At 48.0% G+C, this 13,443-nt stretch overlaps 1 protein-coding gene across 3 annotated transcripts in view; it reads left to right on the top strand.

Annotated features, from left to right (window-relative positions):
- Positions 1 to 5,481: 5,481 nt before the first annotated feature.
- Positions 5,482 to 13,443, top strand: part of LOC310712330 (retroviral integration site protein Fli-1 homolog) — a 29,361-nt gene continuing 21,399 nt past the window's right edge. The window contains exon 1 of one of the 3 annotated variants that reach the window (XM_083515266.1): positions 5,482 to 5,641. In XM_083515266.1, the coding sequence (XP_083371392.1) occupies positions 5,624 to 5,641 (18 nt within the window). In that variant the 5' untranslated portion in view covers positions 5,482 to 5,623. The remainder of the gene's footprint in view (positions 5,642 to 13,443) is intronic. The other 2 variants (XM_083515264.1, XM_083515265.1) reach the window with 2 other exon arrangements.

Genomic DNA, 13,443 nt, shown 5'->3' with positions numbered 1-13,443 from the left:
ATATCTCTCAGTCATTAGCTCCCATTGAGATAACAAGCACCCCACCCACCTTGAGCCATTAACAAGCAATCTTCCTCGCAAAGGAAGTGGCTGGCTGGAGATGCAAAAGAGGTAGCAAGAGCGCATTTAGGTTCTAAGGCTTAGTTGCTGTCCTTTTGCACAAGCAGCTCTCCTGTGTTGGAAACAGACCGTGAGTGCATCTTTGTGTACACACACACACACACACACACAGAGAGAGAGAGAGAGAGAGAGAGAGAGAGAGAGAGAGAGAGAGAGATTACACCACACCTCATCTCCCCGCTTTTTCTGTGGAAGGCAAGAGAGCAACGATGGTCAGGCCAGTTGCACAACCCATAGAGATAGATCAGCCCCCTTGAACAGCCCGAAACCACAAACCCGCAGATTGTGTAAAGGCTTGAGATTGGGTAAGAGAGAAGAGGATTGCCCTCTACCCTAACTGGAACCCAGCTCTGCAAAAAAAGCCCTCGCTGTGGAATCCTTGTTCCTTAATAGCCCTGGATCCAAATCTTTAATCCAAGCATAGGGAAAACCTTTTCAGTCTGAGGGCCACGCTGCCTTGTGTGGAACCTTCTGGGGGCCGCATGCTGCTGGGTGGGTGTAGCCAGGGGCCAAAGTAGGTGCAGAGCAATTCCCCCCCCCACACACACACACAAAGCAAAAGTTTCTACACCTTCAACTATCCATGTTCAATCCGCCCAAGGGCATAATGGCAGGCACATGCATTCAAAGGGAGCATGGAGCCAAGACCACAAGGCGCATAAGAAGAGAGGTGTGGCCTAGAGAAAACCCCAAAGAGGGGCCGGATTCTTCCCCCACCAACCCCATGCCTGAGATGCCCTTCCCTGCTTTCAACCCCTCTCAGTGGCTAGATAGGGCCCTCCTTTCCACCTCTCCACAGTAACTTTTGGCAAATCTCATTTCCCATGATCCTAGCAGGAACTATGGCACCCCAATAAAATGGGGAAGGGGGAGTCAGAGAGAGAGAGAGAGAGGGCCTGACCCTGCAACCCCTCCACTCTCAGCCCCTTCCCCTGTCAGGGAATCTCAGGGGAGAGGTGGGTGCCTCAGCCTGAAACTGCAGCGTGAGGTTATGCAACGGCCCCAGCACTGAGGCAAGGAGTGCACAACATCGACCGGAAACCACAGGGCCCCACGCCTCCCCACAAAGCACATACCAGGTGCAACACAGATCAAGGGGTGAGGAGGGGCGGGTGAAGGACTCTGAATAGTAAGGCTGCTCCTTTCTGTGACTGCTGCTGGGCAATCTTGGAGAGCAGGGCCTCTGGCACAGGAACCTTTCATCCAGCATCACTAACTGGTGTTATGGCGCACCAAAGTGTGGCTCCATGCCGCTCCTTTTGCAGAGAGAGCCACAGCGCCCAGACACATAAACAAGCCAGGGAAAGAGATGCTATGCTTTCCAGTTCAACTTTCCCATACAGTGGTACCTCGGGTTACATACGCTTCAGGTTACAGACTCTACTAACCCAGAAATAGTACCTCGGGTTAAGAACTTCGCTTCAGGATGAGAACAGAAATCGTGCAGCGGCAGCATGGCAGCAGCAGGAGGCCCCATTAGCTAAAGTGGTGCTTCAGGTTAAGAACAATTTCAGGTTAAGAACAGACCTCCAGAACGAATTAAGTTCTTAACTCGAGGTACCACTGTACAAGTAAAGCACTTGGTTGGGGTGGTGAGCACAAACTGCAGCTCTGCCAGAGGACCGGTTATAGTTCTCAGCATTCTTTAGCAGCAGGGTGGGGAGAGAAAGAAAAAAAATGCTTCTCCATAAAGCAGGGGGCCAGATTTGATGAAGTGAACATGCGTGAGGGCTTTTTTTCTAGGGTTGGGAAAGGAAAGTGACTGGTAAAATGAGATGGGCAGATCTACACCATATATTTAAAGCACATTTATTAAAGCACATGACTTCCCCCAAGGAATCCTGGGAACTGTAGTTTTTTTAAGGATGCTGGGAATTGTAGCTCTGTGTGGGGGAAATCAGGGTGAGTGCACGTTAGATAACCAATGTGGTTCAATCTCTCTGCAAACAAATCAGGCTGATTGTTCGTTAAGCAAGCTGTCTGGAAGCGGGCCACATCTCCCCATATCTTCCAGGACCACAGCAGTTGGCATGACATCATTAACTTTAGTTTTACCTTCCTTTGCTCCACTTCATTGGCTACTGCCGGAAAGTCGGCAGGAGCCTTTGAGCAAAATGATGTCACAGGTCTGCATTATAGAAAGGTTATCAGCACAAACAGAAAGGAGAGGTGGATTTGGGACCGTTGTATGTTTAAAACAACATGAAGTATTTGCTTCCAGGTGGGTTCCCCCCCCCTTCATTTTAATGTTGTGAAGCTGCTCTATGAGCAGAAGAGTGGGGTCCAAATAAATTGACGTGATCGACTGATGTCATGGCATTAGCAGCACCCTACAGCAGACATGGCGATCGCCAGAGTTTAATGACTATCTTTTTCAAAACTGTCTCTGCTCAGTAGGATAAAGCTAGCCTGTCAGATCATTCAGATTAACACTGCAACATTTCCGAATATTGTCGTTTTTATTAAAAACAGCACACCACGTCACCTTTGTTCAGAAGCTATTTTCCTAAGTGTTGAAAGAAAAATAAGAGTATTTCTAAGGAGAATTTGCACCCAATGAGATGAATGCGGGTCAAACAACTGAGCTAGAACGGACTTTCAGAGTCTTTTCATATCACTGCTTTTCAAAGTCCAAATGTACTTGTGGCTACGATTCAGAATCTTGTGGACACCCAAGTACTTTGAGAGAGAAAAGGGCACATTGCACATTCCAACTCTCCAGCCGCAGGGCTTATCCACACTTAACTTTGCTCCGTATTTCTAGGTTTCCCAGGTCCCGGTCCAAGCAGCGTTTTTTTATCCCAATGCTTTGCCTGGAAAACCACATGTTTTACCCCTGATTCAGAGGAAACAGCCACCGAGTTTTCCGTGGGTTGCCATTTGCTCCAATTCAGCAGTAAAATATGGGAAAACGCCAGGACTAAAAAAAAAAAAAAAAACCAAAACCCTGCTCAGAAACAGACCTTTCAAACCTAAACTTGTGCCTAGAAAGTGTGGCACAAAGGGGAGGGTGGATGAGTCTGCAGTCTAATATCTTAAATTCTGAAACCAACTCTTCTGGGGTGGGTGGTGGTGGAATTTAGACTACTTTTTTTGCTTTCCACTTCTCCCAAACACAGTAAAATTGGTATCGTCTTCCAGCCTTTGCTGGACAAGGTTAAAGGGAGGTATATTCCAAAGTTACTTTGCTGACAATCACCAACTACCAAGAGCATTCACATACCAGAAATTCAGATTTGCACAACTAAAAGGGATTAAAGCACTCCTGAGCGGCAAATCCACTAGAGAGAGAGAGAGCGCGTGTGTGCGAAAAACAGACTTTTGCAGTTAGGAAAGTCACGAAAAACTATTGATTAACAGGAAGATGCATAACTGTCCTGCAAGAAATCAGGATGAATGGCCGTCATCATGGAACCTCCCTGCAAACAAATGTTCAGTCAGGACCAGGCACCGTCAAACCTCTGCATAAGCTTCATGAAAGAAAATCAGGATAGATACTCAATAAACATCTTGTCTACTTTCTGTTCTAACTTAGGGAGAGACGCTTTGCATAACAGAACGGCATGGCTCAGAATAATATCAGACCTACGTTCTATGGCCTGGAGCTAGATTCACATCAAGAGCCAAATTAAGCTAGTGAGAGAGGATATACATTTTAAAATACGTGCGAACATATATCAGACCCTCTAAGTGTCCTTATTTTCCAGGCACGTCCCTGTTTTAGAGTAGCTGTCCCTGTTTCTGATTTGATCCTGGAATGTCCCACTTTTCTTTGGATGTCCCTATTTTCATTGGAGAAATATTGGAGGGTATGGAGTTACCTGACCCCTGAACTGTCTGAAGGCAAGCCTGTATAGGAAAAGTTTTTTTAATGTTGAATGTTTTATTATGTTTTATATATGCTGGAAGCTGCCCAGAGTGGCTGGGGCAACCCAGTAAGATGTGTGGGGTATAAATAGTAAAATTATAATTATGGAATGGGACGTCCTTATTTTCACCAGAGAAATGGTGGAGGCCATGCAGACATGTGTTAGCTCACACTGAGGTCTGGAACTACAGAGGAATTTGCGTGGTTGCTTATTTTCTACCCAGGCCCTAAGTCAGGGCTGGGGATCATGTGACCCTCCAACTATTGCTGCACTACAACTCCCATCAGCCCTGACCATTACCTATGCTGGATGGGGAATATGGGCATCGGAATGCAGCAACACCTGGATGGCTCTCTCTACCTGCCCTAGCCTTTGAAGTAGCTAGTATTGCATCGGTTCTCAACCTGTGGGTCCCCAGATGTTGTTGGACTACAACTCCCATCATCCCTGAGCTCTGGCCTTGCTAGCTAGGGGTGATGGGAGTTGTAGTTCAACAACATCTGGGGACCCAAGGTGGAGAAAGGCTGTAATGTGCTTTAGTTAGGATTGTACTGATAGTGTATCCTTTAGGCTGGCTAGAAACTAAGTTGCTTCCGAATACATACAGCTCAGTGGCACAGCATATTCTCTGCCGCCAGCAGGTCCCAGGTTCAGTCGGCAGCATCTCCACATAGGGTTGGGAATATCCCCTGCCTGAAACCCTGGAGAGCTGCTGCCAGCCAGTGTAAGCAGTACTGAGCTAGATGGACCAAGCGTCTGACTCAGAGTCAGGCTATGTTCCTATCAAAATTTGGCCCGTTCTCTTACTGATTCTACCGCGGTGGGATGTTAGTGCTCCAGGTGTGTGCACCAGGCTTCTTTGGACTGTGGCTCAGGGACAGAGCATCTGTTTTGCATGCAGAAGGTCCCAGGTTAAATCCCCAGCACCTCCATGTAGGGCAGAGGGAGACTTCTGGCAGAGACCTTGGAGAGCTGCTGCCAGTCCGTGCAGGCAATACTGGGCTGGATGGCTGAATCGTCTGACGCCATATAAAACAGTCTCCTATGTTCCAATCCAAGAAGCTAAGTTCGAACATGAGTTTGTGCATCTCTGCTTTTAGGGAAGAAACCGTCTTCCTGGTTTTCGTTGGGAGCTCTTGGTCCTTCTTGCAATAAACAAATAATCATCGAAACGGCCTTTCTGAAAATCCAGCAGTCCTGTTGTAGAAAGAGGTCTTCTTTTCCTCTTCGCATGCTATGTTTCCCCGCCAATGAAATCTCCCATTTCTTTCTGCCTCCATTCTGCCGACTTCTTGTCCCGCTTTGCAATTTGAAGTTGAACAGAGAGAGAGAGAGAGAGAGAGAGAGAGAGAGAGAGAGAGAGAGAGAGAGAGAGAAGGCTCGCAAACCAATTGATGCTATTAAAAAAAAAAAAAGTTTCAGAGCTTGCAAGCTTGGTCACACCAATAGAAAACCAGCCCTAGCGGCTTGTGTGACTTCACTTCCCAAAATTAGACACACACACACACATACACACACACACACCCGAGCCCTGTTCATCCGGCCCCCTGTGCAAGATCAGCCCCTGCCAATGCAACTGAGCCAAGCGCCCATGGAACTCTAGGCGGGAAGCAGCAGGTACAGGCAGGCGTGCCATGGATTGCACCATCAAGGTAAGTTCTGGAGATGTTCCTCCATCTTCGTCAGCAGCTGGCTCCCTGGCCCCCTTCTCTGTCTCAGGCTTGCACCAAGCTGGTCTCTGGTTCAGTTCCTCTCTCTCTCTCTTTCTCATACACACCCGGCTCCAGAAACAGGGGCCCCCTCCGCTCTTTCCTTCTGGTACAAAAAAATTTCCTCTTCCTTCCCTTTCGCGGCGGTTGATGTCTCTGAGCTTTTAAAAAACCCAAACCAAACCACCACAAGAGACGCCTTGAGCTCTGAATGGGAGAGTTCCCTTCCACTGCCTGGCCTGACCGGCCGAGAGATAGAAGATGGGGGTGAAATGGGGGACCCCCCACAAAAAAACTGTCATGCGTGGAGAGACTCCTCTCCGCCATATCATCATGGTGACAGCAGGAAGAGGATATTCCTACAGGGGTGCCTGTACTGGCCTGCAAAACCCCAAGAATTTCAGGGATGGAGTCCAAGTTTTGGGGTGCTTCAGCCTCCCCCCCAAAAAACTGGAGGTACTCCTCTTCATAAAAGGTCAGTTCCTTTTGCATTTCAGGGGTTATCAGCTTGTACACTGGTTTGCCTTTCCCGACTTTACCTTTCTCTGTGATCTTTTAATTTTTTAATTTTCCTTTCAACCGCATATTCACGCGGGTCCATGGATGCTTTTAGGGCTTTGCAAATTCTCCAAGCATCCACTTCAATTCACAGCCCTGTAGCATTAAGATGTGCTTTTGTCCACCATGGGTGTGTTCTTGGTGAAACCGTGGATCTTTTGATTTGAGGTTGTTTGAGACTGAATGTGTTTCTCCAACCACCCAAAAGGCATGTATTTAAGAGGAGAGAGAGAAATGAACCAGCAGAAACTCTTGAAAGATTTGTAGTCATTTTTGGTTTGGCATTGCTGTCTCTATTGGTGGTGTGGGGGGGGGGGGACATTCTGTGTTTGGGCTGGGTTGTAGATTAGTACCGGACTGCTCTAGTTTTCAGAAACAAGGAACACTGAGCCATTTTTGTTAAGACTGGAATCTGGCAGGGTGGAAGTAAGATTGGGCACCTTCTGAACTTGGACCCAGATTCTGACAAGGTCAGCACCGGCAGTTTCCCTTTGACATTATTCACTGCTTTGTGTTGTTGAGACAGTTTCAGCAAATATTCAGTTAGTACGCCACCACCCTGCCTCTTCCAGGTTAAAGAGGCCACTGAGCCTGATGTCTTGCTTTACAAAGCACTGGAGTCAAAGGTGCTGATTTTGCATCTGTCCCAAGAGCCCTCTGGGAATGTTGTAGTTTGAAATGCAAGTTAATTTACATGTCTTGAGTAGAGGCATCTCACTCCTCTTCTAGGGCGACTATCTTTGCGATGTTTGATGAGAGTTCCCTAGGAAGCAATCTGTGGCCCTTGAAAGGGTGGATCTATTTTGGGGTTTTTTAAAAGTTTAGGGTACAACTTTATTTTTTAGGATTTTAAATGGTGTTGCTAACTGACCATGGAGGGAAAAAAGAGGACCCAATTCCTTGCTCCTGTTTCTTGATCGGCTGAAGTAAGCAGGAAATAAAAATGTTCACCTGCTAAGATCTCCAGATCAAGCTGCTGTTAAGAGGCACGGAGAAAGAATGGCCTCCAGTTCTCAGGGGTCATCTATTAAATATGAAATGTTTTCAAACGGGGAAAGTATAAGTGCTGGTGCCAAGGGAGCATTTTCAGGGAGAGTCCTAGTGGTAGGCCAGAATATTTGGTAAAGAGCACGATTCATGGGTCAAGCTCACAACTTCTTTTCCCTTTTACTGACTGTGCCTTTAGAAGCATCTTGACCTACACAAAACCATGGGGGAAATTCTGCATGCTTAATTTGCCTATGCCAAGCTTCAGTTAAACCAGCAGTGGGAAACCTGTGGCTCTCCATACAGTTGATGGACTCCAACTCCCATCAGCCCCGGGGCCAGGGATGATGGGGGTTGTAGTCCAGCAACACCTTGAGGTCCCACAGGTAGAAATGGCGACACCTGTATAGCTATCACCTAGAAACCGAAACGTCTGCTAAACCGTGGGTTCACTAGTCAAGCTGCTATGTCTTCGCTTTACTCCCTCTTCGCTTTCTTCCAGATTTTGGGAGACTAATATTTGGCTGGTTTCTTTGTTTATTTTATGATGACATTTACGTCTCAACTTTCCATCAAATAGCTCAAGCTGGTGTATGTGGTTCCCCATTTAAAGCTCACAAGAACCCTGTGAGGCAGGTTAGGCCTTGAGAAAGAGCAACTGGCCCAAGGTCACTCAGTGTGCTGGGTGGGGATTTGAACAGCTCCTAGTGTGACGCTCTAATCACTTTGCCATGCTAGATCTCTCAGGCTGCCTTCAACAGGTGTATGTCGGGCAGAAATCCAACAGGAGAAGCTTTCTCCTCACATGGAGGGATAGGGAAAGGCTTCATTTATTGGATGAAGCCCGTGATGCAGCTGTTAAAAAGTCCCAGGGACCATTATACAGTGGTGCCTCGCAAGACGAAAAGAATCCGTTCTGTGATTCTCTTCGTCTAGTGGTTTTTTCGTCTTGCAAAGCAAGCCCATTGACGGATTAGCGCTATTAGCGCTATTAGCGGCTTTTAGCGGCTTATCTGCTGATCGGATCAGCTGATAAGCGGCTTAGCAGCTTAGAAAAGGGGGGGGGGGAACCAGCAGGAACTCGCAAGACATGGTCGTCTTGCGAAACAAGCCCATAGGAAATTCGTTTTGCGAAGCACCTCCAAAACGGAAAACTCTTTCGTCTAGCGAGTTTTCCATCTTGCGAGGCATTCGTCTTGCGGGGCACCACTGTAGGGGGAAGTAAGGCAGCCAGGCTGGAGGGCAGTTGTCCCATATTAATTAAGAATGAATGCTAGGGTGCAGTCTGGTGTATATAACACACCAAAGCCTGTCTAGATCACTGTCTCCTATAACAGAGGTGATAAAGGATAGAGATACACACCTCCACACACTTTTGCTTCTCGCTACCCAGAAAGAAACAAAGAAACCTTGGATCCCTGCTGGGTACGCACCACACATTTAAAGCCCTTTGCTCCTCTCACAAAATCCTGGGAACAATAGCTTACCCCTCACAGAGCTACAATTCCAGCAGCCTTAACAAACTACCAGTACACCCTAAACAGACAACATTTTGCGGGGGGCGGGAAGCCATGTGCTTTAAATGTATGGCAGACAAGGGTTCCCAATTTTAATTTATTTCAACTATACCACAGACGGCCAGTTCACGCTGGTCCTTTGGCAACCTTTAGCAAGCTGCTATGCTATGCTTGATTTGGAGTGGGAAGGTACAACAGTTCTCTTTTATCATTCTAGATCAGATCTTTAAAAAGCAAAAACAAACCCACAACCTGTTAACTTGGGGTGGGGGGCGGGGCGGGGCACTGCCAGAGGAGCATGTTGCTGTTTATGTGGTAAGGATCCTAGCGGGCTCAGCATGTGTACATTTACCCGATATAAGAGAAAACAATAGCTGGGGGAAGGGAGGCCTAGAAGTAACAGCACCCCCTCTCCTCCAATATTCAGGATTTCGGTAGCCAAACAGGAAGCTGTGCCTCCACCGCTCCCCCCTGCCCTCCAGCTCCATCCTTTATTACAGAAGATAGGAGAGCTATTTAAAGCCCCCCTGGCTTGCAGGGCAGTTCTGAGCCTCGGGTCCCCATCAGGCAGGCCTTATCAGCAACAGCAGAGGCTTCCGGCTTTGCGGCCTCAGACTTCCTGCCTTTGCTTCCTGTGTTAGCTGTCCCACCAGCAACATCGAGCTACCATGATTGTCACACCCCCCCTACACCCCACCCCACCCCCTGCCTGCCCGCCCCGCAATCGCCACCATCATCACAACCACATCAGCCAGACCGCCTCACGTTTCAACAACACACGCTGGTTTTTGTGCAGCGCAGAATCTAGGCTTGCTGTTTCTACACTTTGACAACACTGTTAGGAGTTTGAGGGTGCCAGAAACCCCTCTAAAGCCTAGATCAGGGGTTCCCAAACTGTGGTCCACAAACTTTTATTCAGGTAGTCTGTGGTGTCTCTGTAAAAAAGACAATTAAAAGTCACACAGCGTTTACTCCAGCACATTACAGTTGCTGCAGCAGGCAGATAAACCGTAACTGGCCCACGAAGACCCTCGGCAATTTCCAAGTGATCTCGGGTGGGGTGGGGAGTTTGGGAACTATTGCCCTAGATCCAGCAAGTGTTAAAATCCAATCGAGTCTCTCTAGCTTTCTGAACGCCTGGATCCAGCAAGTTTTATAAGCCAGGCTAGTTTCCTGTGTTGAGGCGATTGCCTAGGTGATGGGCAATTAGGAGAACAACGGATTAAGGGGCTTGGTGCGAGACAACAACAGACAAAAGCCAGAGTCTGGAATAGAGTTTTGGGGGCTGTGATGTCAACTACAAGTAAAGCAGCACGCTGTAGAAAGAATCAGAGAGCAATGTTTGATTTCTGTTTGAATCCAAGGCTGCGGCAGTGGGAGAAGCAAGACTCTTTTAGGGTGTTCATGCTGTGAACCCTTCCAGCTCAGGCTGTATGTGTAAATAGACCATATATCCTGAAGGCACCACGGTCCCTGCTGCGCCTCAGTCCTGGGACCCCTGAAATGTCGCACCGCTCAGAGATTGGGGTTTTCGTGCAACAACAGTGAGAGAGATGGACCAATGGTTCTGACACAACACAAGGGAGCTTTCTGTGTTCCTAGTCTTACACACACACACACACACACACACACTTGCAGCACCACCTACAAGTTTTTGGCCATGCCTTGCCTGGGCACACCTCCCTAAGTGAGTCTACCTCCTAGTTACATCAGGTCCAGGGAGCTATTATCCATGGGGCACCTGTGGGGTTGTGGGCTCTCGGCAGATGCCCCACCATGCTGGGCCTTGGCGCCAGTCCTGCACATGCGTACCTCACAAGTCTCCACCTCCTCCAGGGCTGGTTCTAGGTTTTGGAATACCCCTGGGCAAGATGCTCTCAATGTCCCCCTAACCCCCTGCAGTGCAGCCGCCATCTCCTCACCTCTCCCTCTGAGCTCAGTTCACACACCCTGGCCAAAAGGAAATCACAAGGCATGCAGAGAGGCGACTGCTGCTCCTCTTCGCCCCTCTCATTGCCGATTCGCTTGGAGAGAATAGCTAAACGTGCAGCAACAGTGAGTGTTGAGAGCAGCAGGGCACTTCAGGGACTGGGAACGGGGTCTATATTGAGACATGGTCCTCAGCAAGTGCCCAACAATGCCAATATAGCCCCCCCCCCCAATATTATATGGTTATTTGTTCTGCAACTGCGCTGCTGTTCATCACCATTGGTTCTGGCCAACTGCAGCTTCACTAAGATTTGCCCAGGGTTTCATGGGTTTGGGTGTTTTGACAGGTTGGGGTTCTTGTTTTTCCCATGTAAAAATCAGATTTTTTAAAAAGAGAAAAATCAATTTGCCACTGATATTATGCTTTTTGCCGTGAAGGGGGGTGGGGAGGGGAGACAGGCTCTGATCCCTTGGGATAGGATAAAAATTTAAAAACAATTAAAAAGTTGCTTATTCTAAGAGGGTGGGGAACCTCAGGCCTGGGAGCTATATTAATAATAATAATAATAAATTTATATGCCACCCATCTGACTGGGTTGCCGCCGCCACTCTGGGTGGTTCCCAACAAATTAAAAGCATTAAGCACAGTAAAACATCAAACATTAAAAACTACCCTATACAGGGCTGCCTTCAGATGTCTTCTAAAAGTCAGATACAGTCCTTGACATCTGATGGCCCTCCCGACCTCTCTGTTTGGCCCTTGGGACTCTCCTCAGGGTATACACCCTCTCAAGGCCTTCACCAGCCCTGCCTTGCACCCTTCTTGAGTGTTTTTGCCTGGCTGGAATTTGTCGAACTATGACAATGCCTTTTGCTTGCCTGGATGGAAGATTGAGCGGGTGGGGGTGGGTGTAGCAATTACTTCACCATACAAATATTATATTTAAATTAATTGCTCTGCCCACTTTTCCCTTTGGCCCTGCCCACCTCTGCCACATGGCACCCCCCACTCCACCAAAAGTTGCCCCCCCCCAAAGGAAATATGGGCCGAATAAAGTGTCCCCCCCCGTAATTTAGGATATTGGATAAATATGTAAAGGTTGCTAAGCAACCAACGCCCTTCTTTCTTCTTCCCTGAACCCGGCAACCGTACAAATCTCTCCAAGGCTGAGCTGCTGTTGTGACAACGGAGGGGCCAGCCACAATGGTTTCCTCCTCCTGCCAGCTGAAGCACCCTTTAGAAATGGTGGCCTACAAATTAAAGCAACTTTTTTCGGCCTGCGTCCTTCAGGATGTTTTGGACTACAACTCTCCTAGACGCTGGGGCTGATGGGAGTTTGTAGCCCAAGTTCGCCTCTGGACTGTCACTATTGTGCAAGAGGGATTCAATTGCTGAACAGAAGTTTTAGGTCATTTACAGAGGGTTAGAGTGCTCTGGCATCATAACCCACACTTTCTAAAAAAGCCATACTTTTTTTGGGGGGGGGGGTGCGAAATGACAAGGAAAAGCGCCAAAAAGTATTGGACAGCAATCATTGGATGGGAAGATGTCGAAGCGCCATGTAAACAAATAACCTCACCGTGGAAAAAAATTCAAGCAAAGGCTCAAGGGAGAGCGGGCATTGCTCAACTTTGTGCAAGCAGATCAGGGCGAATGCTCAGTAAACCAGGTTGGCAAAGGCAGTCCTTGCTGATGGCAACCCCACCTCAGATGGAAGACCACTTACTGTATTTTCTGGCGTATAAGACTACTTTTTAACCCAGGAAAATCTTCTCAAAAGTCGGGGGTCGCCTTATACGCCGGCTACAGCAGCAGCTCCTGCAGCAACTCCCCACCAAACGATAAAACGACAGCAAATTAAATCAGAGGACACCAAGCTCTCTAGATGAAGCAGAAATACGCTTGAAAATTGGCCCTGGAAGCCCCCGGCCACTGGGAAGTGGAGCAGATTTCCGAGCCGGACTGGAGACTGGTTTTTTAAATTTTTATTTGGTGTGAGTTGGAAGAGGGGTAGTCTTATACGGCGAGTATATCCCAAACTCTGTATTTTAACTGGAAAAGTTGGGGGGTCGTCTTATACGCCCAGTCGTCTTATACGCCGGAAAATACAGTAATTTGCTTTGGCTCCTAGACTTCACCTCTTCCTTTGCTCTTTACCTCAGTCAACACTGTGGCCCCATCTGTATTAACTTGTTAGAGATTTTTAGGGGGACCCCCCCAAAAAACCTAGAAGTTGGTAAATGGTAGGATTTTGATTGCTTGGATTATTGAAGGGGAGATTACAAGCCAATGGAAAAATAGAGACTGAGCTTTCTTTCCAAAAGTCAGGGCCTCACCTGGGATAGAGGCATTAACATGACAATATGTTATCTGAAGAAGTGTGCATGCACGCGAAAGCTCATACCAATAACAAACTTAGTTGGTCTCTAAGGTGCTACTGGAAGGAATTTCTTTATTTTGTTTCGACTACGGCAGACCAACATGGCTACCTACCTGTAACTATGGCAATATGTTTTGATGGGCCATCTCAGAGGAGTCTTGGGCCTGGGCAGAGAGAAGGTTGCCAGGGTAACTGGGTCACAGGGAAACAAAGTCTTTAACAAGGTGTCAGTGGCGTAGCGTGGGGGGTGCAGGGGGGGCCGGCCGCACCAGGCGCAACATCTGGGGTTAGGGTTAGGGGGCGCAAATCCACGGGTTAGGGGGTGCAAATTACTTGACTTGCCCCGGGTGCTGACAACCCACGCTACACCACT

This window comes from Podarcis liolepis (genome assembly GCF_965112155.1).
Source record: "Podarcis liolepis genome assembly, chromosome: 7".
In the NCBI taxonomy this organism is placed as follows: Eukaryota; Metazoa; Chordata; class Lepidosauria; order Squamata; family Lacertidae; genus Podarcis; species Podarcis liolepis.
The sequence above is the reverse complement of the archived record's forward strand: the minus strand, read 5'-3'. Positions and strand labels throughout refer to the sequence as shown.